Here is a 27,144-nt window from a genome sequence, read left to right as displayed (position 1 = left end):
CAGAATAATGATAGTAAAGATGATCCAAAATCTTGGAAATAGAATAGACAAAATGCAAGAATCACTTAACAAGGACCTAGAAGAACTAAAGATGAAACAAACAATGATGAACAACACAATAAATGAAATGAAAAATACTCTAGATGGGATCAATAGCAGAATAACTGAGGCAGAAGAACGGATAAGTGACCTGGAAGATAAAATAGTGGAAATAACGACTGCAGAGCAGAATAAAGAAAAAAGAATGAAAAAAACTGAGGACAGTCTCAGAGACCTCTGGGACAACATTAAATGCACCAACATTCGAATTATAGGGGTTCCAGAAGAAGAAGAGAAAAAGAAAGGGACTGAGAAAATATTTGAAGAGATTATAGTTGAAAACTTCCCTAATATGAGAAAGGAAATAGTTAATCAAGTCCAGGAAGCACAGAGAGTCCCATACAGGATAAATACAAGGAGAAATACGCCAAGACACATATTAATCAAACTGTCAAAATTAAATACAAAGAAAACATCAAAAGCAGCAAGGGAAAAACAACAAATAACACACATGGGAATCCCCATAAGGTTAACAGCTGATCTTTCAGCAGAAACAAGGGAGTGGCAGGACATATTGAAAGTGTTGAAGGAGAAAAACCTGCAACCAAGATTACTCTACCCAGCAAGGATCTCATTCAGATTTGATGGAGAAATTAAAACCTTTACAGACAAGCAAAAGCTGAGAGAGTTCAGCACCACCAAACCAGCTCTACAACAACTGCTAAATGAACTTCTCTAGGCAAGAAACACAAAAGAAGGAAAAGACCTACAATAACGAACCCAAAACAATTAAGAAAATGGGAATGGGAACACACATATCAATAATTACCTTAAATGTAAATGGACTAAATGCTCCCACCAAAAGACACAGATTGGCTGAATGGATACAAAAACAAGACGCATATATTTGCTGTCTACAAGAGACCCACTTCAGACCTAGAGACACATACAGACTGAAAGTAAGGGGATGGAAAAAGGTATTTCATACAAATGGAAACCAAAAGAAAGCTGGAGTAGCAATTCTCATATCAGACAAAATAAAGACTATTTAAATAGTCTTTAAAATAAAGACTATTAGAAGAGACAAAGAAGGCCACTACATAATGATCAAGGGATCGATCCAAGAAGAAGATATAACAATTGTAAATATTTATGCACCCAACATAGGAGCACCTCAATACATAAGGCAAATACTGACAGCCATAAAAGGGGAAATTGACAGTAACACATGTATAGTAGGGGACTTTATCACCCCACTTTCACCAATGGACAGATCATTCAAAATGAAAATAAATAAGGAAACACAAGCTTTAAATGATACATTAAACAAGATGGACTTAATTGATATTTATAGGACATTCCATCCAGAAACAACAAAATACACATTTTTCTCAAGTGCTCATGGAACATTCTCCAGGATAGATCATATCTTGGGTCACAAATCAAGCCTTGGTAAATTTAAGAAAATTGAAATTGTATCAAGTATCTTTTCCGACCACAACGCCATGAGACTAGATATCAATTACAGGAAAAGATCTGTAAAAAATACAAACACATGGAGGCTAAACAATACACTACTTAATAACCAAGTGATCACTGAAGAATCAAAGAGGAAATCAAAAAAATACCTAGAAACAAATGACAATGGAGACACGACGACTCAAAATCTATGGGATGCAGCAAAAGCAGTTCTAAGAGGGAAGTTTATAGCAATACAAGCCCACCTTAAGAAACAGGAAACATCTCGAATAAACAACCTAACCTTGCACGTAAAGCAATTAGAGAAAGAAGAACAAAAAAACCCCAAAGTTAGCAGAAGGAAAGAAATCATAAAAATCAGATCAGAAAGAAATGAAAAAGAAGGAAACAATAGCAAAGATCAATAAAACTAAAAGCTGGTTCTTTGAAAGGATAAACAAAATTGATAAACCATTAGCCAGACTCATCAAGAAAAAAAGGGAGAAGACTCAAATCAATAGAATTAGAAATGAAAAAGGAGAAGTAACAACTGACACTGCAGAAATACAAAAGATCATGAGAGATTACAACAAGCAACTCTATGCCAATAAAATGGACAACCTGGAAGAAATGGACAAATTGTTAGAAATGCACAACCTGCCAAGACTGAATCAGGAAGAAATAGAAAATATGAACAGACCAATCACAAGCACTGAAATTGAAACTGTGATTAAAAATCTTCCAACAAACAAAAGCTCAGGACCAGATGGCTTCACAGGCAAATTCTATCAAACATTTAGAGAAGAGCTAACACCTATCCTTCTCAAACTCTTCCAAAATATAGCAGAGGGAGGAACACTCTCCAACTCATTGTACAAGGCCACCATCACCCTGATACCAAAACCAGACAAGGATGTCACAAAGAAAGAAAACTACAGGCCAATATCACTGATGAACATAGCTGCAAAAATCCTCAACAAAATACTAGCAAACAGAATCCAACAGCACATTAAACGGATCATACACCATTATCAAGTGGGGTTTATTCCAGGAATGCAAGGATTCTTCAATATACGCAAATCAATCAACGTGATACACCATATTAACAAATTGAAGGAGAAAAACCATATGATCATCTCAATAGATGCAGAGAAAGCTTTTGACAAAATTCAACACCCATTTATGATAAAAACCCTGCAGAAAGTAGGCATAGAGGGAACTTTCCTCAACATAATAAAGGCCATATATGACACACCCACAGCCAACATCATCCTCAATGGTGAAAAACTGAAAGCATTTCCACTAAGATTAGGAACAAGACAAGGTTGCCCACTCTCACCACTTTTATTCAACATAATTCTGGAAGTTTTAGCCACAGCAATCAGAGAACAAAAGGAAATAAAAGGAATCCAAATTGGAAAAGAAGAAGTAAAGCTGTCACTGTTTGCAGATGACATGATACTATACATAGGGAATCCTAAAGATGCTACCAGAAAACTACTAGAGCTAATCAATGAATTTGGTAAAGTAGCAGGATACAAAATTAATGCACAGAAATCTCTGGCATTCCTATACACTAAGGATGAAAAATCTGAAAGTGAAATCAAGAAAACACTCCCATTTACCATTGCAACAAAAAGAATAAAATATCAGGAATAAGCCTACCTAAGGAGACAAAAGACCTGTATGCAGAAAATTATAAGACACTGATGAAAGAAATTAAAGATGATACAAATAGATGGAGAGATATACCATGTTCTTGGATTGGAAGAATCAACATTGTGAAAATGACTCTACTACCCAAAGCAATCTACAGATTCAGTGCAATCCCTATCAAACTACCACCGGCATTTTTCACAGAACTAGAACAAAAAATTTCACAATTTGTATGGAAACACAAAAGACCCCGAATAGCCAAAGCAATCTTGAGAACGAAAAACGGAGCTGGAGGAATCAGGCTCCCTGACTTCAGACTATACTACAAAGCTACAGTAATCAAGACAGTATGGTACTGGCACAAAAACGGAAAGATGGATCAATGGAACAGGATAGAAAGCCCAGAGATAAACCCACGCACATATGGTCACCTTATCTTTGACAAAGGAGGCAGGAATGTACAGTGGAGAAAGGACAGCCTCTTCAATAAGTGGTGCTGGGAAAACTGGACAGCTACATGTAAAAGACTGAAATTAGAACACTCCCTAACACCATACACAAAAATAAACTCAAAATGGGTTAGAGCCCTAAATGTAAGGCCAGAAACTATCAAACTCTTAGGCAGAACACTCTGACATAAATCACAGCAAGGTCCTTTTTGACCCACCTCCTAGAGAAATGGAAATAAAAACAAAAGTAAACAAATGGGACCTAATGAAACTTAAAAGCTTTTGTGCAGCAAAGGAAACCATAAACAAGACCAAAAGACAACCCTCAGAATGGGAGAAAATATTTGCAAATGAAGCAACTGACAAAGGATTAATCTCCAAAATTTATAAGCAGCTCATGCAGCTCAATAACAAAAAAACAAACAACCCAATCCAAAAATGGGCAGAAGACCTAAACAGACATTTCTCCAAAGAAGATATACATAGTGCCAACAAACACATGAAAGAATGCTCAACACCACTAATCATTGGAGAAATGCAAATCAAAACTACAATGAGATATCATCTCACACCAGTCAGAATGGCCATCATCAAAAAATCTAGAAACAATAAATGCTGGAGAGGGTGTGGAGAAAAGGGAACCCTCTTACACTGTTGGTGGGAATGTAAATTGATACAGCCACTGTGGAGAACAGTATGGAGGTTCCTTAAAAAACTACAAATAGAACTACCATATGACCCAGCAATCCCACTGGGCATATACCCTGAGAAAACCAGAATTCGAAAAGAGTCACATACCAAAATGTTCATTGCAGCTCTATTTACAATAGCCCAGAGATGCAAACAGCCTAAGTGTCCATCATCGGATGAATGGATAAAGAAGATGTGGCACATATATACAATGGAATATTACTCAGCCATAAAAGGAAACGAAATTGAGCTATTTGTAATGAGGTGGATAGATCTAGAGTCTGTCATACAGAGTGAAGTAAGTCAGAAAGAGAGAGACAAATACCGTATGCTAACACATATATATGGAATTCAAGAAAAAAAATGTCATGAAAAACCTAGGGGTGAAACAGGAATAAAGACACAGACTTACTAGAGAATGGACTTGAGGCTATGGGGAGGGGAAAGGGTAAACGGTGACAAAGCGAGAGAGAGGCATGGACATATATATACTACCAAACGTAAGGTAGATAGCTAGTGGGAAGCAGCCACATAGCACAGGGAGATCAGCTCGGTGCTTTGTGACCGCCTGGAGGGGTGGGATAGGGAGGGAGGGAGACGCAAGCGGGAAGAGATATGGGAACATATGTATATATATAACTGATTCATTTTGTTGTGAAACTGAAACTAACATCCCATTGTAAAGCAATTATACTCCAATAAAGATGTTAAAATGAAAAAGAAAAAAAAAAAAGGCTGTTCAATGGGGATTACAGGGCTTGATAAAGATTCAATCCCGCAAGTCATAAGGGGCATCTATTCTGTGCCTGGGACTGTGGCCACAGGTGAATCAAACAGGCCTGACTCCTGAGCTGGCGGATGTGGGAGCAGAAACAGGGATTCCAGGAAGGGGCTATGCAGATGGTCTGTGAGGGCCCTCTTGCTTTGATCTTTATAGGGTGTGATTCCACCAAGCCCACCCCAGGGGGCTGAGGGCTGTGGATGAACCAAGGGCCTCGGGAGGAAGCCAGTTCCATAAGCGCCCCCTCCCTAAGCAGTGTAACAAGGCGCAGCAAGGATGGCTCTACATAAACCCGCTGTATTCTCATACAGGACAAACCAGCCAGACGGGGCCCAGTGATGTGTCAGAGCTCTCTGACTGTCATGACAGACACAGCCTCTTGAGAAAAGCCCTGCAGGTGTGCCAGAGAACAGCCAGAGCATTGGTGGTTCAGTGGTAGAATTCTCGCCTGCCACGCGGGAGGCCCGGGTTCGATTCCCGGCCAATGCAGTGCTGCTTTTTGGCCTCTTCCTGGCAAGCTCCCCCAGAGATGCTGCTGCAGGATCCAGCTCCTCAGTCACGTCCAGCCTGCAGCAGCCAAGGGTGCTGCGAATTTCCGAGCGCACTTACCTGCTTCGTGAGCACGAACAGCAGCTGGCTTCTCCACAGAGGCACCACTGGCTGCAGGACCCTTCCCCCCATAAAGGGACTCCTGCTGCACCCCCTCAGCCTTGGCCAGTCTCCAGCAGGAAGCTGTGCTGAAGCCTGTGAGCTGTAAAACAGCTCAACACACCACGTGAATGTGGGATGGGAGGACCCACACTTCAGAGAGGAGGAAGTCCCCAGAGTCTCAGTGGGCTTTTTGCTACTGAGAAGGAACGACTTGAGCTCTACTTCCTGTCCTGACGTCTGAAGGCAAATCAACTTCTCACGCACACACATAACGCACACACATGCGCGCTTGTGCGCGCACACACACAGCCTCCTCCTGCCTTCTCTCCTGCTCTGGAGGCTAAGCCTCTGCCGTTGCAGCTGTGCTGATGTGGCCTTCCATTCTGTGAATCAGCGTACAGACAAGAGGACTGGGGTTAAAGGGAGGTGCTCACACAGCTGTTCACAGCTGGAGCACTGGTGGTTCAGTGGTAGAATTCTCGCCTGCCACGCGGGAGGCCTGGGTTCGATTCCCAGCCAATGCAGCAGCAAACTTTTTTTTTTATCATCCTAAGAGACTGGATTTGACATTTCACACTGCCTACAGCATTGGTGATACAGTCTGAAAAACCTAGAATGACTTATTTCTAGCCTGAGTTTTCCACGACTGTTTCCTAACCACAGAGACCTAGATCTTGCATCCCCTTGTTCTTGAGGAGTCCAGGATGTGGGGATCACCAAAGCCGCTGCAAGCAGCTGTGCCTCCCCTCCTGCCCAGACAGGCTGCCCGGGGACGCTAACTGCAATGCCCCTGGGGAAGCCAGGCCGTGTGTGTTTCTGCTCCATCGGTGTTAGAGCAGCCCTGAGAGTGGGAGTAACGACATTCATGAGGCTCCAGCAGGGCAGCAAAGACCCAGCCCTGCCAGCAGGGCAGCCGGTCCTGGAACCACCTCCTCGCCTGTCTCCTTGTTTCAGGTCACAAACGGTCCCTGAGCCACCAGAAAGGGCCCTCCTCCCCACTTGAGAGACAGCAAAGGGGATGCATTCCCTGCCCCTGAGGGGCTCTCTGCCAGAATCCCATGGAGGGGAAACAAGAGAGGCCTCAAGGACTTTCATGCAAAACAGAGAAAAAAAATCTGGTGAGGACAGTGCAAGGTGAGGAGGGGGCAGGCGAGAAAGAGCACAAGCGGCAGCTTTCGTGGGGAGGGAGTTAGGTGTGGCTTCATGAGGGTCAGCTTTTGAAAGGGGTTCTGAAAGATCAGTAGGTGTTCATTCAGGGTGAGGAAGCCCAGACAGAGGGAACAGCATGAACAAAGGCTCAGAGGAAGGAGAGGCACTTGGATTGGCAGCACAAAGGACACAGGTGGAGGAGACGTGGGTGACAGGGCCAGAGAGGCTGCGCCCACTCACGTGCTTGGCAAAGGAAGTGGCCTTTGCTTCTGGTGGCCGTGAGCAGCCACGGAAGGTACGAGTGATCTGCAGCAGTGGGTGGTAGGGATTCGAACAGCGTTTAGGGAACTCTGAAGACTGCAAAGGCTGACAGAGACCAAACGGTGGGAGAGCGTGAGGAATGGGGCACTAACGACGGGTGACAGTGGGCAAGTGTAACAGGGTCTCCTGAAGGGGGAGGAGATGGGCAAGGGGAATATCTGTGTTCAGCACCCCCCGACATTCCCGTTCGCTCTATACCAGCTGCAAGGTCCCCCCACCCCGAATCTTACCAGGACGCAACTCAGGGCACCCCAGGCCACTACAAATACAATGGTCCATTCAGTTCCCGAGGGCCTGGAACCCCAAGTCTCTATCTGCTCTCGGAGGAAGAATATTATCAGTGTCCAGGAGAGCGAGACAATGACAAACAGTGGTTCCCTGTGGAGGGAAACCCTGAGAACATGTTCTCACCAAAACCACCAGTTCTCAGAGCACTGGGCCTGGCCCTGTGGCCCCCTGTGGGGCCACAGCAGGAAGACCTGTCCCACGACCCGAGCCCACGCTCTCTACCTGACAGTCAGGGTGATCAAGACAGGGCCGGCTGACCTCTGCAGTCTCACTGCTCAGCTGCCCAGCACAACTTTCCTCTCCAGTAAGGGCTTCTTACTGGGCCCTGCTATGCTACTCCTTGGACACTTCCTGTGGGGAAGCTCCCACTCCCGTCCACATCCTAGCCAGCCTTAAGTCCAGTTCACATCCAACCCCCTGCTTTTCCCGACCATCCCAGGAAGGACCACCACTCCTCTGAACGCTGAAGGACTCGGCCACCCCGCAGTCTGTGCCCAGCACTGCACCATGGAATGTCACGGGTTCTTTCTCACGTGTTTTATGTTTCTAGCTCCACAGCTCCAGGCCAGAGTCCCTGAAGACAGACTGGTGGCACGATTCTCTGCCTCTTGAGCGCCAGCCCTCTCCCCGCGTCTAGAGCTCCCCACACAGTAAGTGAGGAATCAGTAAGCATCTGCCCAGGGACCCATCTGTGCCGGTGGGCGGGGCCGCAGGGCAAGCTGTAGGGAAACACGGGCAAAGCCCCACGCTGCCGTACTGGTGACAAGGGGTGGCCTGCTCATCTACACCTAACCTGTTGGGTAAATCAGAACTGTACTTGGACGGGCCTAACCCCTAGTTTACTATTCAAGTTAGGAGGGACAAAGGGCACCACTACCAGGATCTCAGAACGCACACTGAGAAGGACCAGGTACCCAGGGCCGTGGCTGGGGACAGATGCCGATGCCAGGATGTGACTTGACATGCGTTTGCCTAGGGGTGAACCAACCCCTTGGGGGCGCCCCAAATAGCCCCCGTCAGCAGGACCTGGTCTCTCCACAGGGCACAGGCAGAGAGAAAAAGCAACTACAAAGGGAAGCAGAGGAAGTGCAGTTTGAAATCCGGGCGTCCCCAGTTCCAGGCTAGTGTCTCTTCAAAAGAACACCCGTCTCCTCTTTCATCTCCACGTTGTGAGCCACAGCTGGGGGATCTCAACTAGTTCTGAAGTTAATATTTGGCCCAGATCACAAGTCCCAGTGACCTTTGCTGACATTAGGGTCACACGCATCGCTGTTCTGTGCCACAGAGAAGAGATCTGCTTCTGCTTCATTTCTCTAAAAACTCTGGCTGACGAAGTATCCTCTAGAGATTGCTCAGAGCCTCCATTCTCAACTAGTCAGAGGTGTCGCAGGATGGCAGCAACACCCATTCCCCAGGAGGCACAACGCCCAATGCTGGCCAACTCCAAGCTCTCTACCCTGCTCTCAACTTCACAAAGTGCCACACCGACTACCTTGTCCCTGATTGAGAAGGAGCCACAGACAGGCCAGGATGTGTCTTTCACCCAAGGAGAACCTGGGGCCTCGTCTCAGCAACACAAATGAGACAGGAACGGGGCAGGGCACAACCTTTACAAGAATGCCATAGCCATTGAGGACACGACATAAACTGGTTAGAAACAACTAGGTTCAAGATGACAGATGATTGACTTCTACTAACCTTGAGCCTCAGTACAGGTTCACTGTAACACATCAGCAAGCTAAATGACACACCCACAGGCGCCATGTCAATTCCGAGGCGGACAGTAAAAGGCCAGAAGTGGGCGGTGGCTCCATTCCTGGAATAAGCCTCTCACTCCTTAGCCTATGAAATTACCCACCCCTATAAAAACTGACAATCCCATACCTGGGGCCTCTCTCACCTTCCGAGATGGCTCACACTCTGTCTGTGGAGTGTGTATCTCCCTGAATAAACCTTCTTTCACTTTACTATGGCTCGCTCTTGAATTCTTTCCTCCATGAAGACAAGAACCCACATTCGGCGGCCGTCCCAGGGACTCACCTGAGACCTGGGATGTGACCATCCTCTTGCGCCCCACTTCCTTTCTTGCAACAAAACCACAGCCCCACACTGGGACCCTCGGCCTCTGTAACGCAGCCCGGGGACAACCACAGGCTGCATGAGGACTGGGGAGCTGACCACTTCCTAGGAACACACTCTAAGTATTCCAGGGGTTGGTTATTCCTCACAGCAACCTCCTTCTGTAGTTATTATCATCTCATCATTTAGATTTGAAACAGAGCCTCAGGGAAACCAAGTCCCTTTCTTGAGGTCACAGAGGATCTGAACCTTGGCACCTACAAAGCCCAGGCCCCCTCAACTGTACACCAGTTCCTCCCGCCCATCTTCTTAAAGCACGTCAGCTGCAAAGTGCACACACCCAATTACAGAGGGTGCTTCCCTCGTGCAGAACTCAGGCCCCAACTGAAGTGCAGCTTTCTCCATGCATTTTCGCCACTGTCTAGTGTTAGACATCTCTGAAGCATTCCTCCTCCACACACGGGTGTACATACAGATGAGGTACACACTTGAGATGCTGAAATGAAGGTCTAGGGCTGGTTTTCTACCATTAAGGCAGGAAAGAAGTAACCATTTCCTGAGCACTTACTACATGCTAGTAATGTGGTGGATGCTTTACACGTGTTATCTCATTTAAACCTTAAAATAAGCCACGGAGCTAGGCACTATAATACCCATTTTACAGATGGGGGGAAATGAGGCTCAGAGATGTTACGAAACATACAAGGTCACACAACTTATGGATGGGAGGTGCAGAAATCAAACCTAGATTTTTCTGACAGCAGGTCTGAAATCTACCAGGTTACATTATCCTCTCTTCAAACATCAAAGCTCCCACCTGTTGGATGCCTACTGGGTGCCAGGCACTTTACATGCATTATTCCGTTTAGCCCTATCTCGTTTCATGTGTTGATGTCCAAATGGCCCGGCCAGGAGGTGGCAGAGGTTTCAGCCACTGCATGCACATTTCTGTGTCTTTAGCGGAGACAGCCCTGGCTGTGACTTTGCACTGTTTTTAGAGAATTACATAAGATAATGCATGCAATGTGTTCTGCACTGCATATACTCATGTAACAGTATTAGTGCAAAGTCACAATCAGACAAACTTTGATCTTAAAACACACCATACAAGATCATATTCATTCATTAACTGCTGACTGAGAACCTGCTTTGCTCCTGGCTCCAAGTAGGACAGAAAGGTAATCCAGAGTTGTGTTTGTCCCTGTGCTGTAAAAATTTCAGCCTGGACTTTGGGCTGCCTTTTTTACCCTGGCAAGTCCAATGACCCACCTCAGTTCTGTATGTGACACGCTGTAATCGGGCAACATATCCAGGCAGTGATTTCCCAAACAGAAGCTGGCAGGCAAACATCTCCTCCATCTGCTTTGCTGAGTATTTAAGTAATGTGGTTTCCACTTGCTCACTAGTCTCCAATAACTGAACAGGAAAAGCGGAACATCTGCCTCTGAGGAAAGGCCCAAGAGCTTCTGAAAAAGCCCAAGAGTGAGTTAAGTAACAAAATATACTAAGCATCCACTGGGTATAATCAGTGGAAAAACTGTAAAGAAGGAACGAGTCCGAGACAGCAGGAGGCATGTTTGGATCTCAGGTGACAGTAACTGTGACCACTGAATAAGCACTGTCCTCACACTGTAACACAACCTACAGGTACTCTTATTTTTTAAAATTGAGATATTATTCACATGCCATAAATTCACGTGTACAATTCAGTGGGTTTTAGTATGTTCACAAAGTTGTGCGACTGTCACCACAATCAATTTTACGACATTTTCATCATCCCACAAAGATTATCTCATTAGTAGTCACTACCCATATCCCCCAATCCCTTCCCTAAGCCCTAGGCAACCACTACTCTACTTCCTGTCTCTGTGGATTTGCCTATTCTAGGCATTTCACATAAGTGAAATCATACAATACATGGCCTTTTGCGACTGGCTTCTTTCACTCAGCATGTTTTCAATGTGCATTTTTTTCTTTTTAAGATGAGTTAACTGAGGCAGAGAGAGGTTAAACCCAAGGTCACAAACTCAAATGCTTACAGGGGCCAAGAAAGAGACACAAGTGAGAAGGCCAAGGGAGGTAAGACAGGCTGTGCTGAACTTGTCAACACAGGAAGCAAACTGGGGAGCCCAAGTCTCGGCTGGGGTAGGAGGTTGGACCCCTGGGTCCCCTGATCTTCTATGTGGGAATGTGGGCCCCACAGAGCCACATCTTCCCATTCCTTAAGAGAACCCAGAAACTCAAATTTTACTATGAAATTTGTCAGTTTAAAAGACCCTGGGATCCAGGCCAAACCAAACAGCTCTGTTGGCCGGACACAGCCCCTGGATACCAGTCTGTGATCCCTGAATGAAGCAATTTGCTGAGGTCCCACTGCTGGTAAAGAGCAGAGCTGTGTGGAATTCTGACCCACACTGTAAAAACTGCCTTAAGCCAGTTGGTAATAAATAGTGTCTCCCTGCAGAGGTGGTAGGCTCCAAAGAGCTAGGTCAAACTCAGCAGTTCAACCTTGATCTGATCACAAAGCCCCAGGGTTCCCTTAAGAGATGCCAGAAACCTGAAATTCACTGTGAAATTTCTCAATTTATAATACCCTTCAGGGGCTTCCCTGGTGGTGCAGTGGTTAAGAATCTGCCTGCCAGTGCGGGGGACATGGGTTCGACCCCTGGCCCGGGAAGATGCCACATGCTGCGGAGCAACTAAGCCCGTGAGCCACAACTACTGAGCTTGCGCTCTAGGGCCCATAAGCCACAACTACTGAAGCCTGCGTGCCTTAAGCCCGTGCTCTGCAATAAGAGAAGCCACCGCAATGAGAAGCCCGTGCACCACAACAAAGAGTACCCCCGCTTACCGCAATTAGAGAAAGCCTGCGCACAGCAACGAAGACCCAACACAGCCAAAAATAAATAAATAAATAAATAAAATAAATGTTTTAAAAAATTAAATACCCTATAAAAAGTCAGCAGAAGGAAGGAAATAATAAAGATCAGAGAGGAAATAAAATAGAAATTTAAAAAAATTCTAAAAATCAATAAAACCAAGAGCTGGTTGTTTGAAAGGGTAAACAAGATGGAGAAACAGGGAACCCTCCTACACTGTTGGTGGGACTGTAAATTGGTACAACCACTATGGAGAACAGTATGGAGAGTCCTTTAAAAACTTAAAATAGAACTACCATATGATCCAGCAATCTCACTCCTGGGCATATATCCAGAGAAAACCATAATCTGAAAGGATACATGCACCCCAGTGTGCACTGCAGCACTATGCACAATAGCCAAGGCATGGAAGCAGCCTAAATGTCCATCAACAGAGAGGTGGATAAAGAAGATGTGGTACACATACACAATGGAATATTACTCGGCCATAAAAAACAACAAAATAGTGCCATTTGCAGCAACATGTCTGGACCTAGATAGAGATTATTATACTAAGTGAAGTAAGTCAGACAGATAAATTTCACGTGATATCATTCATATGTGGAATTTAATTTAAAAAAAGATACAAATGATCTTATTTACAAAACAGAAGCAGACTTATAGATATCAAAAACAAACTTATGGTTACCAAAGGGGAAACATGGTGGGGAGGGATAAATCAGGAGCTTGGGATGAACACACGCACATATAAGATAGATGACCAATGGGGACCTACGGTACACCACAGGGAACTCTACTCAGTATTCTGTGATAAGCTATATGAGAAAAGAATCTGAAAAAGAATGAATATATGTATATGCATAACTGAATCACTTTGCTGTACACCTGAAACTAACACAACTGTATATCAACTATACTCCAATAAAATTTTTTTTTAATAAATGTAATTTTGGCTGCGTTTGGGTCTTCATTGCTGCGCACGGGCTTTCTCTAGTTGTGGCGAGCAGGGGCTACACTTCATTGCGGTGTGTGGGCTTCTCATTGTGGTGGCTTCTCTTGTTGGGGAGCACGGGCTCTAGGTGCACGGGCTTCAGTAGTTGTGGCACGCGGGCTCAGTAGTTGTGGCTCATGGGCTCTAGAGTGCAGGCTTAGTAGTTGTGGTGCATGGGATTAGTTGCTCTGCAGCATGTGGGATCTTCCCAGACAGGGCTTGAACCTGTGTCCCCTGCACTGGCAGGTGGATTCCTAACCACTACACCACCAGGGAAGTCCCAATAAATTTTTTTTAAAAAGATGCTCAAAATCGCTAATTATTAGAGAAATTCAAATCAAAAGTACAATGAGGTACCACCTCACAACAGTCAGAATGGCCATGATTGGACGAGGGGAAGATGGCGTAAGAGTAAGACGCGGAGATCACCATCCTCCCCATAGTTACACCAGAGATACATCTACACGTGGAACAACTCCTACAGAACACCTACTGAATGCTGGCAGAAGACCTCAGACCTCCCAAAAGGCAAGAAACTCCCCACGTACCTGGGTAGGGCAAAAGAAAAAACAGAGATAAAAGAATAGGGACGGGACCTGCACCAGTGGGAGGGAGCTGTGAAGGAGGAAAGGTTTCCACACACTAGGAAGCCCCTTCGCGGGCGGAGACTGCGGGTGGCGGAGGGGGGTAGCTTCGGAGCCGCGGAGGAGTGCACATTAACAAGGGTGCGGAGGACAAAGCGGGGAGGTTCCCGCACAGAGGATCGGTGCCGACCAGCACTCACCAGCCCGAGAGGCTTGTCTGGTCCCCCGCCGGGGCAGGCGGGGCTGGGAGCTGAGGCTTGGGCTTCGGTCCCAGCGCTGGGAGAGGACTGGGGTTGGCGGCGTGAACACAGCCTGAAGGGGTTAGTGCACCACGGCTAGCCGGGAGGGAGTCTGGGAAAAGGTCTGGAGCTGCCGAAGAAGCAAGAGACTTTTTCTTCCCTCTGTTTCCTGGTGCGCAAGGAGAGGGGATTGAGAGCGCTGCTTAAAGGAGCTCCAGAGACGGGCGTGAGCCGCGGCTAAAGCGCAGACCCCAGAGACGGGCATGAGATGCTAAGGCTGCTGCTGCCGCCACCAAGAAGCCTGTGTGCGAGCACAGGTCACTCTCCACACCCCTCTTCCGGGGAGCCTGTGCAGCCCGCCACTGCCAGGGTCCCGGGATCCAGGGACAGCTTCTCCGGGAGAACTCACGGCGCGCCTCACGCTGGTGCAACGTCATGCTGGCCTCTGCCGCCGCAGGCCCGCCCCACACTCCGTGCCGCCCCCCCCCCCCCCGCCCTGAGTGAGCCAGAGCCCCCGAATCAGCGGCTCCTTTAACCCCGTGCTGTCTGAGTGAAAAACAGACGCCCTCCAGCGACCTACACGCAGTGGCAGGGCCAAATCCAAAGCTGAGCCCCTGGGAGCTGTGAGAACAAAGAAGAGAAAGGGAAATCTCTCCCAGCAGCCTCAGGAGCAGCGGATTAAAGCTCCACAATCAACTTGATGTACCCTGCATCTGTGGAATACCTGAATAGACAACGAGTCATCCTAAATTGAGGAGGTGGACTTTGAGAGCAAGATTTATGATTTTTTCCCCTTTTCCTCTTTTTGTGAGTGTGTATGTGTATGCTTCTGTGTGAGATTTTGTCTGTATAGCTTTGCTTCCACCATTTGTCCTAGGGTACTATCCGTCCGTTTTTTTTGTTTTTTAATATTTTTTCTTAATAATTAATTTTAATCATTTTATTTTATTTTACTTTGTTTTCTTTCCTACCTCTCTCCCTCCCTCCCTCCCTTCCTTCCTTCCCTCCTTCCCTCCCTCCTTTAGACAACGAATCATCCCAAATTGAGGAGGTGGACTTTGAGAGCAAGATTTATGATTTTTACCCTTTTCCTCTTTTTGTGAGGGTGTAGGTGTATGCTTCTATATGGGAATTTGTCTGTATAGCTTTGCTTCCACCATGTGTCCTAAGGTTCTATCGGTCCATTTTAAAAAAAAATTTTTTCTTAATAATTATTTTTTAATTTAACAACTTTATTATATTTTACTTTATTTTATTTTACTTTATCTTTTTTCCTTCCTTCCCTCCCTCCCTCCTTTCTTTCTTTCCTTCTTTCTTTCTTCCTTCCTTCTTCCTTCCTTCTTCCTTCCTTCCCTTCCTTCCTTCCTTCCTTTCTTTCTTCTCCTAATTCTTTCTCTCTACTTTTTCTCCCTTTTATTCTGAGCTGTGTGGATGAAAGGCTCTTGGTGCTGCAGCCAGGAGTCAGTGCTGTGCCTCTGAGGTGGGAGAGCCAACTTCAGGACACTGGTCCACAAGTGACCTCCCAGCTCCACATAATATCAAATGGTGAAAATCTCCCAGAGATCTCCATCTCAACACCAGCACCCAGCTTCACTCAACGACCAGCAAGCTACAGTGTGGGACACCCTATGCCAAACAACTAGCAAAACAGGAACACAACCGCACCCATTAGCAGAGAGGCTGCCTAAAATCATAATAAGTCCACAGACACCCCAAAACACCACCAGACGTGGACCTGCCCACCAGAGAGACAAGATCCAGCCTCATCCACCACAACACAGGCACTAGTCCCCTCCACCAGGAAGCCTACACAACCCACTGAACCAACCTTAGCCACTGGGGACAGACACAAAAAACAACAGGAACTACGAACCTGCAGTCTGCAAAAAGGAGACCCCAAACACAGTAAGATAAGCAAAAGGAAAAGACAGAAAAACACACAGCAGATGAAGGAGCAAGATAAAAACCCACCAGACCTAACAAATGAAGAGGAAATAGGCAGTCTACCTGAAAAAGAATTCAGAATAATGATAGTAAAGATGATCCAAAATCTTGGAAATAGAATAGACAAAATGCAAGAATCAGTTAACAAGGACCTAGAAGAACTAAAGAGGAAACAAACAATGATGAACAACACAATAAATGAAATGAAAAATACTCTAGATGGGATCAATAGCAGAATAACTGAGGCAGAAGAACGGATAAGTGACCTGGAAGATAAAATAGTGGAAATAACGACTGCAGAGCAGAATAAAGAAAAAAGAATGAAAAGAACTGAGGACAGTCTCAGAGACCTCTGGGACAACATTAAATGCACCAACATTCGAATTATAGGGGTTCCAGAAGAAGAAGAGAAAAAGAAAGGGACTGAGAAAATATTTGAAGAGATTATAGTTGAAAACTTTCCTAATATGGGAAAGGAAATAGTTAATCAAGTCCAGGAAGCACAAAGAGTCCCATACAGGATAAATCCAAGGAGAAATACGCCAAGACACATATTAATCAAACTGTCAAAATTAAATACAAAGAAAGCATATTAAAAGCAGCAAGGGAAAAACAACAAATAACACACAATGGAATCCCCATAAGGTTAACAGCTGATCTCTCAGCAGAAACAAGGGAGTGGCAGGACATATTGAAAGTGTTGAAGGAGAAAAACCTGCAACCAAGATTACTCTACCCAGCAAGGATCTCATTCAGATTTGATGGAGAAATTAAAACCTTTACAGACAAGCAAAAGCTGAGAGAGTTCAGCACCACCAAACCAGCTCTACAACAACTGCTAAATGAACTTCTCTAGGCAAGAAACACAAAAGAAGGAAAAGACCTACAATAACGAACCCAAAACAATTTAGAAAATGGGAATAGGAACATACATATCGATAACTACCTTAAATGTAAATGGACTAAATGCTCCCACCAAAAGACACAGATTGGCTGAATGGATACAAAAACAAGACGCATATATTTGCTGTCTACAAGAGACCCACTTCAGACCTAGAGACACATACAGACTGAAAGTAAGGGAATGGAAAAAGATATTCCATGCAAATGGAAACCAAAAGAGAGCTGGAGTAGCAATTCTCATATCAGACAAAATAGACTTTAAAATAAAGACTATTAGAAGAGACAAAGAAGGCCACTACATAATGATCAAGGGATCGATCCAGAAGAAGATATAACAATTGTAAATATTTATGCACCCAACATAGAAGCACCTCAATACATAAGGCAAATACTAACAGCCATAAAAGGGGAAATTGACAGTAACACATTCATAGTAGGGGACTTTAACACCCCACTTTCACCCATGGACAGATCATCCAAAATGAAAATAAATAAGGAAACACAAGCTTTAAATGATACATTAAACAAGATGGACTTAATTGATATTTATAGGACACTCAATCCAAAAACAACAGAATACACATTTTTCTCAAGTGCTCATGGAACATTCTCCAGGATAGATCATATCTTGGGTCACAAATCAAGCCTTGGTAAATTTAAGAAAATTGAAATTGTATCAAGTATCTTTTCCGACCACAACGCCATGAGACTAGATATCAATTACAGGAAAAGATCTGTAAAAAATACAAACACATGGAGGCTAAACAATACAATACTTAATAACGAAGTGATCACTGAAGAAATCAAAGAGGAAATCAAAAAATACCTAGAAACAAGTGACAATGGAGACACGACGACCCAAAACCTATGGGATGCAGCAAAAGCAGTTCTAAGAGGGAAGTTTATAGCAATACAATCCTACCTTAAGAAGCAGAAAACATCTCGAATAAACAACCTAACCTTGCACCTAAAGCAATTAAAGAAGAACAAAAAAACCCCAAAGTTAGCAGAAGGAAAGAAATCATAAAAATCAGATCAGAAAGAAATGAAAAAGAAATGAAGGAAACAATAGCAAAGATCAATAAAACTAAAAGCTGGTTCTCTGAGAAGATAAACAAAATAGATAAACCATTAGCCAGACACATCAAGAAAAAAAGGGAAAACACTCAAATCAATAGATGTAGAAATGAAAAAGGAGAAGTAACAACTGACACTGCAGAAATACAAAAGATCATGAGAGATTACTACAAGCAACTCTATGCCAATAAAATGGACAACCTGGAAGAAATGGACAAATTGTTAGAAATGCACAACCTGCCAAGACTGAATCAGGAAGAAATAGAAAATATGAACAGACCAATCACAAGCACTGAAATTGAAACTGTGATTAAACATCTTCCAACAAAGAAAAGCCCAGGACCAGATGGCTTCACAGGCGAATTCTATCAAACATTTAGAGAAGAGCTAACACCTATCCTTCTCAAACTCTTCCAAAATATAGCAGAGGGAGGAACACTCCCAAATTCATTCTACGAGGCCACCATCACCTTGATACCAAAACCAGACAAGGATGTCACAAAGAAAGAAAACTACAGGCCAATATCACTGATGAACATAGATGCAAAAATCCTCAACAAAATACTAGCAAACAGAATCCAACAGCACATTAAAAGGATCATACACCTTGATCAAGTGGGGTTTATTCCAGGAATGCAAGGATTCTTCAATATATGCAAATCAACGTGATAAACCATATTAACAAATTGAAGGAGAAAAACCATATGATCATCTCAATAGATGCAGAGAAAGCTTTTGACAAAATTCAACACCCATTTATGATAAAAACCCTGCAGAAAGTAGGCATAGAGGGAACTTTCCTCAACATAATAAGGGCCATATATGACAAACCCACAGCCAACATCATCCTCAATGGTGAAAAACTGAAAGCATTTCCACTAAGATCAGGAACAAGACAAGGTTGCCCACTCTCACCACTCTTATTCAACATAGTTCTGGAAGTTTTAGCCACAGCAATCAGAGAAGAAAAGGAAATAAAAGGAATCCAAATTGGAAAAGAAGAAGTAAAGCGTCACTGTTTGCAGATGACATGATACTATACATAGAGAATCCTAAAGATGCTACCAGAAAACTACTAGAGCTAATCAATGAATTTGGTAAAGTTGCAGGATACAAAATTAATGCACAGAAATCTCTTGCATTCCTATACACTAATGATGAAAAATCTGAAAGTGAAATCAAGAAAACACTCCTATTTACCACTGCAACAAAAAGAATAAAATATCTAGGAATAAACCTACCTAAGGAGACAAAAGACCTGTATGCAGAAAATTATAAGACACTGATGAAAGAAATTAAAGATGATACAAATAGATGGAGAGATATACCATGTTCTTGGATTGGAAGAATCAACATTGTGAAAATGACTCTACTACCCAAAGCAATCTACAGATTCAATGCAATCCCTATCAAACTACCACCGGCATTTTTCACAGAACTAGAACAAAAAATTTCACAATTTGTATGGAAACACAAAAGACCCCGAATAGCCAAAGCAATCTTGAGAACGAAAAACGGAGCTGGAGGAATCAGGCTCCCTGACTTCAGACTATACTACAAAGCTACAGTAATCAAGACAGTATGGTACTGGCACAAAAACAGAAAGATAGATCAATGGAACAGGATAGAAAGCCCAGAGATAAACCCATGCACATATGGTCACCTTATCTTTGATAAAGGAGGCAGGAATGTACAGTGGAGAAAGGACAGCCTCTTCAATAAGTGGTGCTAGGAAAACTGGACAGGTACATGTAGAAGTATGAGATTAGATCACTCCATAACACCATACACAAAAATAAGCTCAAAATGGATTAGAGCCCTAAATGTAAGGCCAGAAACTATCAAACTCTTAGAGGAAAACATAGGCAGAACACTCTATGACATAAATCACAGCAAGATCCTTTTTAACCCACCTCCTAGAGAAATGGAAATAAAAACAAAAATAAACAAATGGAACCTAACGAAACTTCAAAGCTTTTGCACAGCAAAGGAAACCATAAACAAAATGAAAAGACAATCCTCAGAATGGGAGAAAGTATTTGCAAATGAAGCAACTGACAAAGGATTGATTTCCAAAAATTACAAGCAGCTCATGCAGCTCAATAACAAAAAAACAAACAACCCAATCCAAAAACGGGCAGAAGACCTAAACAGACATTTCTCCAAAGAAGATATACATAGTGCCAACAAACAGATGAAAGAATGCTCAACATCATTAATCATTAGAGAAATGCAAATCAAAACTATAATGAGATATCATCTCACACCAGTCAGAATGGCCATTATCAAAAAATCTAGAAACAATAAATGCTGGAGAGGGTATGGAGAAAAGGGAACACTCCTGCACTGCTGGTGGGAATGTGACTTGGTTCAGCCACTATGGAGAACAGTATGGAGCTTCCTTAAAAAACTACAAATAGAACTACCATATGACCCAGCAATCCCACTACTGGACATATACCCTGAGAAAACCATAATTCAAAAAGAGTCATATACCAAAATGTTCATTGCAGCTCTATTTACAATAGCCCAGAGATGGAAACAACCTAAGTGCCCATCATCGGATGAATGGATAAAGAAGATGTGGCACATATATACAATGGAATATTACTCAGCCATAAAAAGAAACGAAATTGAGCTATTTGTAATGAGGTGGATAGACCTAGAGTCTGTCATACAGAGTGAAGTAAGTCAGAAAGAGAAAGACAAATACCGTATGCTAACACATATATATGGAATTTAAGAAAAAAATGTCATGAAGAACCTAGGGGTAAGACAGGAATAAAGACACAAACCTACTGGAGAACGGACTTGAGGTTATGGGGAGGGGGAAGGGTGAGCTGTGACAAAGCGAGAGAGAGGCATGGACATATATACACTACCAAACGTAAGGTAGATAGCTAGTGGGAAGCAGCCGCATAGCACAGGGAGATCAGCTCGGTGCTTTGTGACCGCCTGGAGGGGTGGGATAGGGACGGTGGGAGGGAGGGAGACGCAAGCGGGAAGAGATATGGGAACATATGTATATGTATAACTGATTCACTTTGTTATAAAGCAGAAACTAACACACCATTGTAAAGCAATTATACCCCAATAAAGATGTTAAAAAAAAAAAAGAATGGCCATGATTGAAAACTACAAATAACAAATTCTGGAGAGGGTGTGGAAATACGGTAACCCTCCTGCACTGTTGGTGGGAATGTAAGTTGGTGCAGCCACTGTGGAAAAACAGTATGGAGGTTCTCAGAAAACTGAAAATAGAACTACCATATGATCCAGCAATCCCATTCCTTGGCATATATCCAGACAAAACTCTAATCTGCACCCATATGTTCACTGCCGCACTATTCACAATAGCCAAGACATGGAAACAACCTAAATGTCCATCCACAGATGAATGGATAAAGAAGATCTGGTACATATATACCACGGAATAATACTCAGCCATAAAAAAGAAATAATGCCATTTGCAGCAACATGGATGCAACTAGAGATTATCATACTAAGTGAAGTCAGAAAGAGAAAGACAAATACCATATGATATCACTTATATGTGGAATCTAAAATATGACACAATGAACCTATCTACAAAACGGAAAGAGACTCAGGGACACAGAGAACAGACCTGTGGTTGCCGAGGGGGGAGAGGTGGGGGAGGGATGGAGTGGAAGGTTGGGATTAGCAGATGTAAACTATTATTTATGAAATGGATAAACAACAAGATCCAACTGTATAGTACACAGGACTATATTCAGTATCCTATGATAAACCATAGGATATTTTAAAAAAAGAATATTTAAAAAATATTTTTAAAAGAATATTAAAAAAAGAATGTATATTTATGTATAAATGAATCACTTTGCTGCACAGCAGAAATGAACACAACACTGTAAGTCAACTACACTTCAAAAAAATAAATTAAAAAAAAAGCAACACCCCCACCCCCAAAATAAAACAAACAAAAAAAGACAATAGCAAAATCACGCTTACCTCAAACAATGAAAACATGCCAACCCTTCCACAAGAGAGGCAGGAAAAAAAATATTATTAAAAAAATACCCTGGGATCCAGGCCAAACCAAACAGGTCAGCCGGCAGGACACGGCCCCTGGCTGCCAGTCTGTCACCCCTGGATGAGGCAATCTGCTGGGTGGAATTCTGACCCACACTCCAAAATCTGCCTGAAGTCACTTGGTAATAAACAGTGTCTCCCTACAGAGGTGGCAGGCTGCAAAAGGCCAGGTCAAACTCAGCAGTTCAACCCTGATCTGATCACAGAGCCCTAGGGATCCCGGCTCCCCATGCCACCCTCCCCACCCTGCCTTCCCCAGCAGGCAGGGACTGATCCCTCAGGAGCTCTGACCCTGGAGCCCCTCCTTGAGCTTCGGTGTTCTCAGGGCGCAGGGCCTGGGCACCTCCATTTGCTGGCTTTAGGAACTCAAAGTTCAGGAACACCAGAGACTTGCCAGTGAGCCCATCCCTGGTCACCACGAAGGGCATCATCTCTCCCAGCCTGCAGTGAGGGCCCCGTCACCGCAGTGAGGGAGCACCCACCACACTTATCAGAGCGCCTGCTGGCGTTTCTCCCCCACGCTAGACTCTCCCGGAGGGCAGGGCCTAGGGTCTCACCATTCCTGTCCTCGGGACTCATCAGGGACTATAACCCCTGACACCCAGGGCCCGCAAAACCTGCCACAGCCATTCTAAAATCTTAGCCTCAGGGCCTTATCCTTGAGAAAGCTGTGTGGGTGTGCTGGAGCCAGGCTGTGGGGTAAAGGCTCTCCAGGACTGTGCACAACAGGCTCACACATTTAGCCATCAGATCCTGGTCACCTACCACAGCCCGGTCTTGAGAGTCTAGAGTCTGGGGTCCTTCAGTCGAGCCAAGCATCCATCTCTGCGTTTTCAGTGTCTGAGAGGCCTGTCATCAAGATAAAACACCCTCCTCTCATTAGGAGTTTTAATCCCTCACTCCAGCACCCCATGCAGTACTGGTTCTGCCACTCTAGCAGATAGATGGTTTCCAGAAAACAGAAAGTGGCAGTTAAAACTACCATGAGGGTGTTCAAGTATGAAACTTATTAAGTATATGTTCTGCTTTCGGAAGGGAAAACGATTCATGTAGTGGGGAAGCCTTTTGAGACAGAAGAACCTGAGTTTTTAGATCCAGGTTCTAGCTGTGAAAGCTTGGGATGATTCCTTACCCTCAAGGAGCCTCTGTTTCCTCATCTGTGAAATGGGGTAACACTACCTAGCTCATAGGGCAGCTGCGCAAAATAAATGAGATGAGGGATGTACAAGGGCCAAATCCTCCTCCCCCCAAATGAGGCAGACAGCGTTTTACACGTGATCACTTTTTAAAATGATCAATGGTATGGACTGAGTTGTTCCACCCTGCCCCCTAATTCATACAACCCTGGTGGCAGTATTTGGAGAGAGGGCCTATAGGGAAGTAATTAAGGTTAAATGAGGTCATATAGGTGTGGCCCTGATCCAATAGGATCAGTGTCCTTATAAGCAGAGACACTAAAAAGCTCCCAGGTGAAGCACAAGTCCCTCTGTCCCTGATATCAAACAGGACACTCCTCATCCCAAACATGTCTGAAGAAGGCTCCAAACTGAGTGTAGAGTCTTCTAGGCCAGTGCTCCTCCAACTCTAATGTGCACCAGGGATCATGTTAAATATGCAGATTCTGATCCACAGGTTTGGGGTGAGGCTGGAGAATCTGTTCCTAACAAGTCCCCAGGGGATCCTGATGCTGCTGGTCTGCGGGCTACACTTTTGAGTAGCAAGGTCCTTAGACTGCAATGTTATTTCCCCACCAAAAATGTATGAACATTCATTCATTCATTTAGATGCCAACCGTCAAATGCTGCCAGGCACTGTGCTAAATGCTGAGGATAAATAAAACAGGGTCTCTGCTCTTAAGGAGTTTAGAGTCCAGTGAAGGCCCTAAGGGGTTTCCCTGATTCCACAAGCCAAGGGCAATGTCAAACACAAAATGAACCCCATTAAAGACAAAGCCCTTCCAGAACAGCCTGCAGAGTGAGAGCACTTACACAAGATGTGTTGGAGGCAACGATAATGCTGAGATGAACACCTCTATTCAAGGACTCAACCGATGACTCAAGCTATGATAAAACTGAACACTCCTGAGAAACAGAGTGGGTGATGGACAAAACAGGTGTCACTGTCGCGTCAGCTGATAAAACCACGGCTATGGAGCCAAGTCTATACATCAGCTCTGGGTCTCCTACTCATTATAGCAATACATATCATTACGACTTGCTGGCACTGGCGAGAGTCAGGGTAACCACCACTAGTGGTGGGAAAAGAGAGCATTCAAGAAAGTGGTACTTGATGAGAGAAGCAGCTAGGTGGTTCTGGACATACTGGATGTTAGAGCTGAATGTGAGGGTCCTCTTAGCAAAATCCAAACCCTTTAGCCGAGGAGGAAACTAAAACCCAAAGCAGTTAAAGCAGTGGTTCTCAACCGGGGTGACTGTCCAGCCCCACGGGACATTAGGCAGTGTTTCTGGAGAGATTTTTGGTTGTACAACTGATGGAAAGCTATTGGTGTCTAGTGGACAGAGACCTGGGATGCTGCTAAAAATCCTCTAGTGCACAGGACAGCCCACCACAACCAAGAATTATCTGTCCCATAATGTCAATATTGCTGAGATTAAGAAACCCTGAGTTAAGGAATTTGCTGGAGGTCAAAGAATGTCACACCACAGACTAGATTAGAGGGGTCCAAGAGAGCATTCGGTAGTGCCGGAAATGTTCCAAACTCTACACTGTCCATTATGGTCTCTGACAGCCACATGTGGCTACTGAACATGTCAGATATGGGTAGTGTGACTGAAGAACTCGATTTAAATTTTTTATTTTGTCTTTAATAATTTAAATGTAAACAGCCAAGCATGGCCAGTGGCTACCCTATTGGACAGGGCAGGACTACAGTCCGTATTTCCTGACGCCCAGACCGGCATTCTTTCAGTTTCACAGCCTGCTCTTTTCCACTCTTCTGAAATGACCCACCCACCAGACTTTATCACAACGATTTGGCTGGAAAAAATACAAAAGTAAGATAACAGCAGACAAATCTTAAAATGTTCACAAACATCTTGTTTTGTGGATTGCAAAAAAAGCAAAACGTCAGATCATGGTTACACATACAGTGGTCCCCCGTCATCCGAGGTTTCAGTTACCAGTGGTCAACCGCAGGTCCAAAATATTAAATGGAAAATTCCAGAAATAAACAATTTCTAAGTTTTAAACTATACGCTGTTCTGAGTGGTGAGATGAAATCTCCTGCTGTCCCACCAGAACATGAATCATCCGTTTCTCCAGCACATCTATGCTGTATATGATATGTACCCATCTAGTAGGGTTATCAGATCGACTGTCGGTATCGCAGTGCTTATGTTCAAATAGCCCTTATTTTACTTAATAATGGCCCTAAAGTGCAAGGCTAGTGATGCTGGCCATTGGGATATTCTCTTACTGTGCCTAATTTATAAATTAAACTTTATCATACATATGTATGTATAGGAAAAAACAGTATATAGAGAGTTTGCTACCATGCAAGGTTTCAGGCATCCACTGGGTGTCTGGGGACGTATCTCCCACAGATAAGAGGGTCCTACTGAACACGTAATAAGACTGCAGAAACAAGAAAGGTCAAATTATTCCTACTTCCGCTTGCACGGAAGCGTGATATGACAGAGGTAAAACAAAGCCCTCTGAGCCTTGAGGTTTTGGCTTATTTCTCCACTTGGTCAACTAAGTATCCCTTTCACTTCTCAGAAGCTGGGTAAGAAATGAGGCAGGTCAACATCCTTAGCAAATTCTCACGCTTCCCATCTCCCTCGCAACAGAGGCCAGTCTCTGATTTGCTCGTTTTGATGGAGACCACACTGAGGACGCAGCTGTGTTAAGCACCAGATATACGTTACGGCGCTACATTCTCACCGCAGCCCTCAGCAGCACACATACATTACGTCGCTTCATTCTCACGGCAGCCCTTTGGGGCATCAGTAGGTTAAAGAACTTGGCCCACGTCACACAGAAGCAAAGCTGGGACTGCCAATCTCCTGCTCTTAAGCACGGCCCTAAGGGCCTGAAACCTGGAGTACCAACACTGGCTGCAAAGGCGTGAGGAGCTGCCCGGAGGAGCGGGACCCCTGCAGAACCAGGACGGAGTCCCGGCTCCGCTCTCCACGCCTATCCCGGGTGCCCGCGGCTCTTACCTGTCTATCTCCAGCGCTGCCACCTTCAGCTTTCGTAGAGCTTGTCATTGAGGGCGCGCATGGTGTTGGGCGTTAGCAGCGCGAAATCCTTCTCGGGGTTCATGGTGGCAGCTCGGGGCGTTCCCCGGAGCCCCGCGACGACTCAGCCCGCGGCAGCCCGGGCCGCGCCGGGGCTAGGGGAGTCTGCGGCTCCGCGCTGCCTCCGGCGCCGGCTCATGGACCACGCCGCCCCGGGCCGCCTGTCTCGCTCCGCCGCCGCCGCCGCCGCCGCCGCGCGCCGCCTCGGAACCGGGGCCAGATCCCCGTCTCAGCACACCTGCCCTCGACCGCCCAACCGGTCAGGCGTCCCACTTGGAACCCGTACCGCAGCTCTTAAAGGGTAACAGCCACGTTACTTGAATCAGGTGACTCTGCAGCAGCTTCCGCCTTCCGCCGCTAGGACCCGCCCCTCTCCAGCCACGCTCCCGCACGCACCTGCAGGGTGTTTGGCCACGCCCCACACGGCTTCACCTTCTACCCTCACACTCCAGCTTTCGACCCCAACAGTCTGAATCTGGTTTGAGACCTGCTTAATTGGGCCTGTATTACATGCAGTCAACTGCCCGCACGTGGTAGGCTTGGCACTTGGTGGGCTTCTGTAGATGTTCGTGAGAACGAAGGGGCTCCTGGAGCCTGACTCGCTTAGGATAATTTATTCTATACTTGCTGAATCTG

The 27,144-nt window shown here is 44.8% G+C and overlaps 1 protein-coding gene, 1 long non-coding RNA gene and 2 other non-coding genes across 5 annotated transcripts in view; 3 read left to right on the top strand and 1 right to left on the bottom strand.

Moving 5' to 3' along the window:
- The window catches only part of LOC137215608 (uncharacterized), an 88,509-nt gene extending 79,110 nt beyond the window's left edge, over positions 1–9,399 (top strand). The window contains exons 4-5 of the long non-coding RNA XR_010939347.1: positions 8,033–8,132; positions 8,524–9,399. This is a non-coding gene — a long non-coding RNA (uncharacterized lncRNA). The remainder of the gene's footprint in view (positions 1–8,032; positions 8,133–8,523) is intronic.
- The window catches only part of VAC14 (VAC14 component of PIKFYVE complex), a 207,416-nt gene extending 180,564 nt beyond the window's left edge, over positions 1–26,852 (bottom strand). The window contains exon 1 of one of the 2 annotated variants that reach the window (XM_067721030.1): positions 26,431–26,852. In XM_067721030.1, coding sequence (XP_067577131.1) covers positions 26,431–26,478 — 48 coding nt within the window. In that variant the 5' untranslated portion in view covers positions 26,479–26,852. The remainder of the gene's footprint in view (positions 1–26,430) is intronic. The other variant, XM_067721027.1, reaches the window with a different exon arrangement.
- Positions 5,492–5,562, top strand: TRNAG-GCC (transfer RNA glycine (anticodon GCC)). Its single transcript has one exon. It is a non-coding gene; the product is annotated as a tRNA-Gly (tRNA).
- Positions 6,178–6,248, top strand: TRNAG-GCC (transfer RNA glycine (anticodon GCC)). Its single transcript has one exon. It is a non-coding gene; the product is annotated as a tRNA-Gly (tRNA).
- Positions 26,853–27,144: the final 292 nt, after the last annotated feature.

Source organism: Pseudorca crassidens, chromosome 20 (assembly GCF_039906515.1).
Source record: "Pseudorca crassidens isolate mPseCra1 chromosome 20, mPseCra1.hap1, whole genome shotgun sequence".
In the NCBI taxonomy this organism is placed as follows: Eukaryota; Metazoa; Chordata; class Mammalia; order Artiodactyla; family Delphinidae; genus Pseudorca; species Pseudorca crassidens.
Note: the sequence above shows the minus strand (reverse complement) of the source record. Positions and strands in the feature narration are given on the sequence as shown.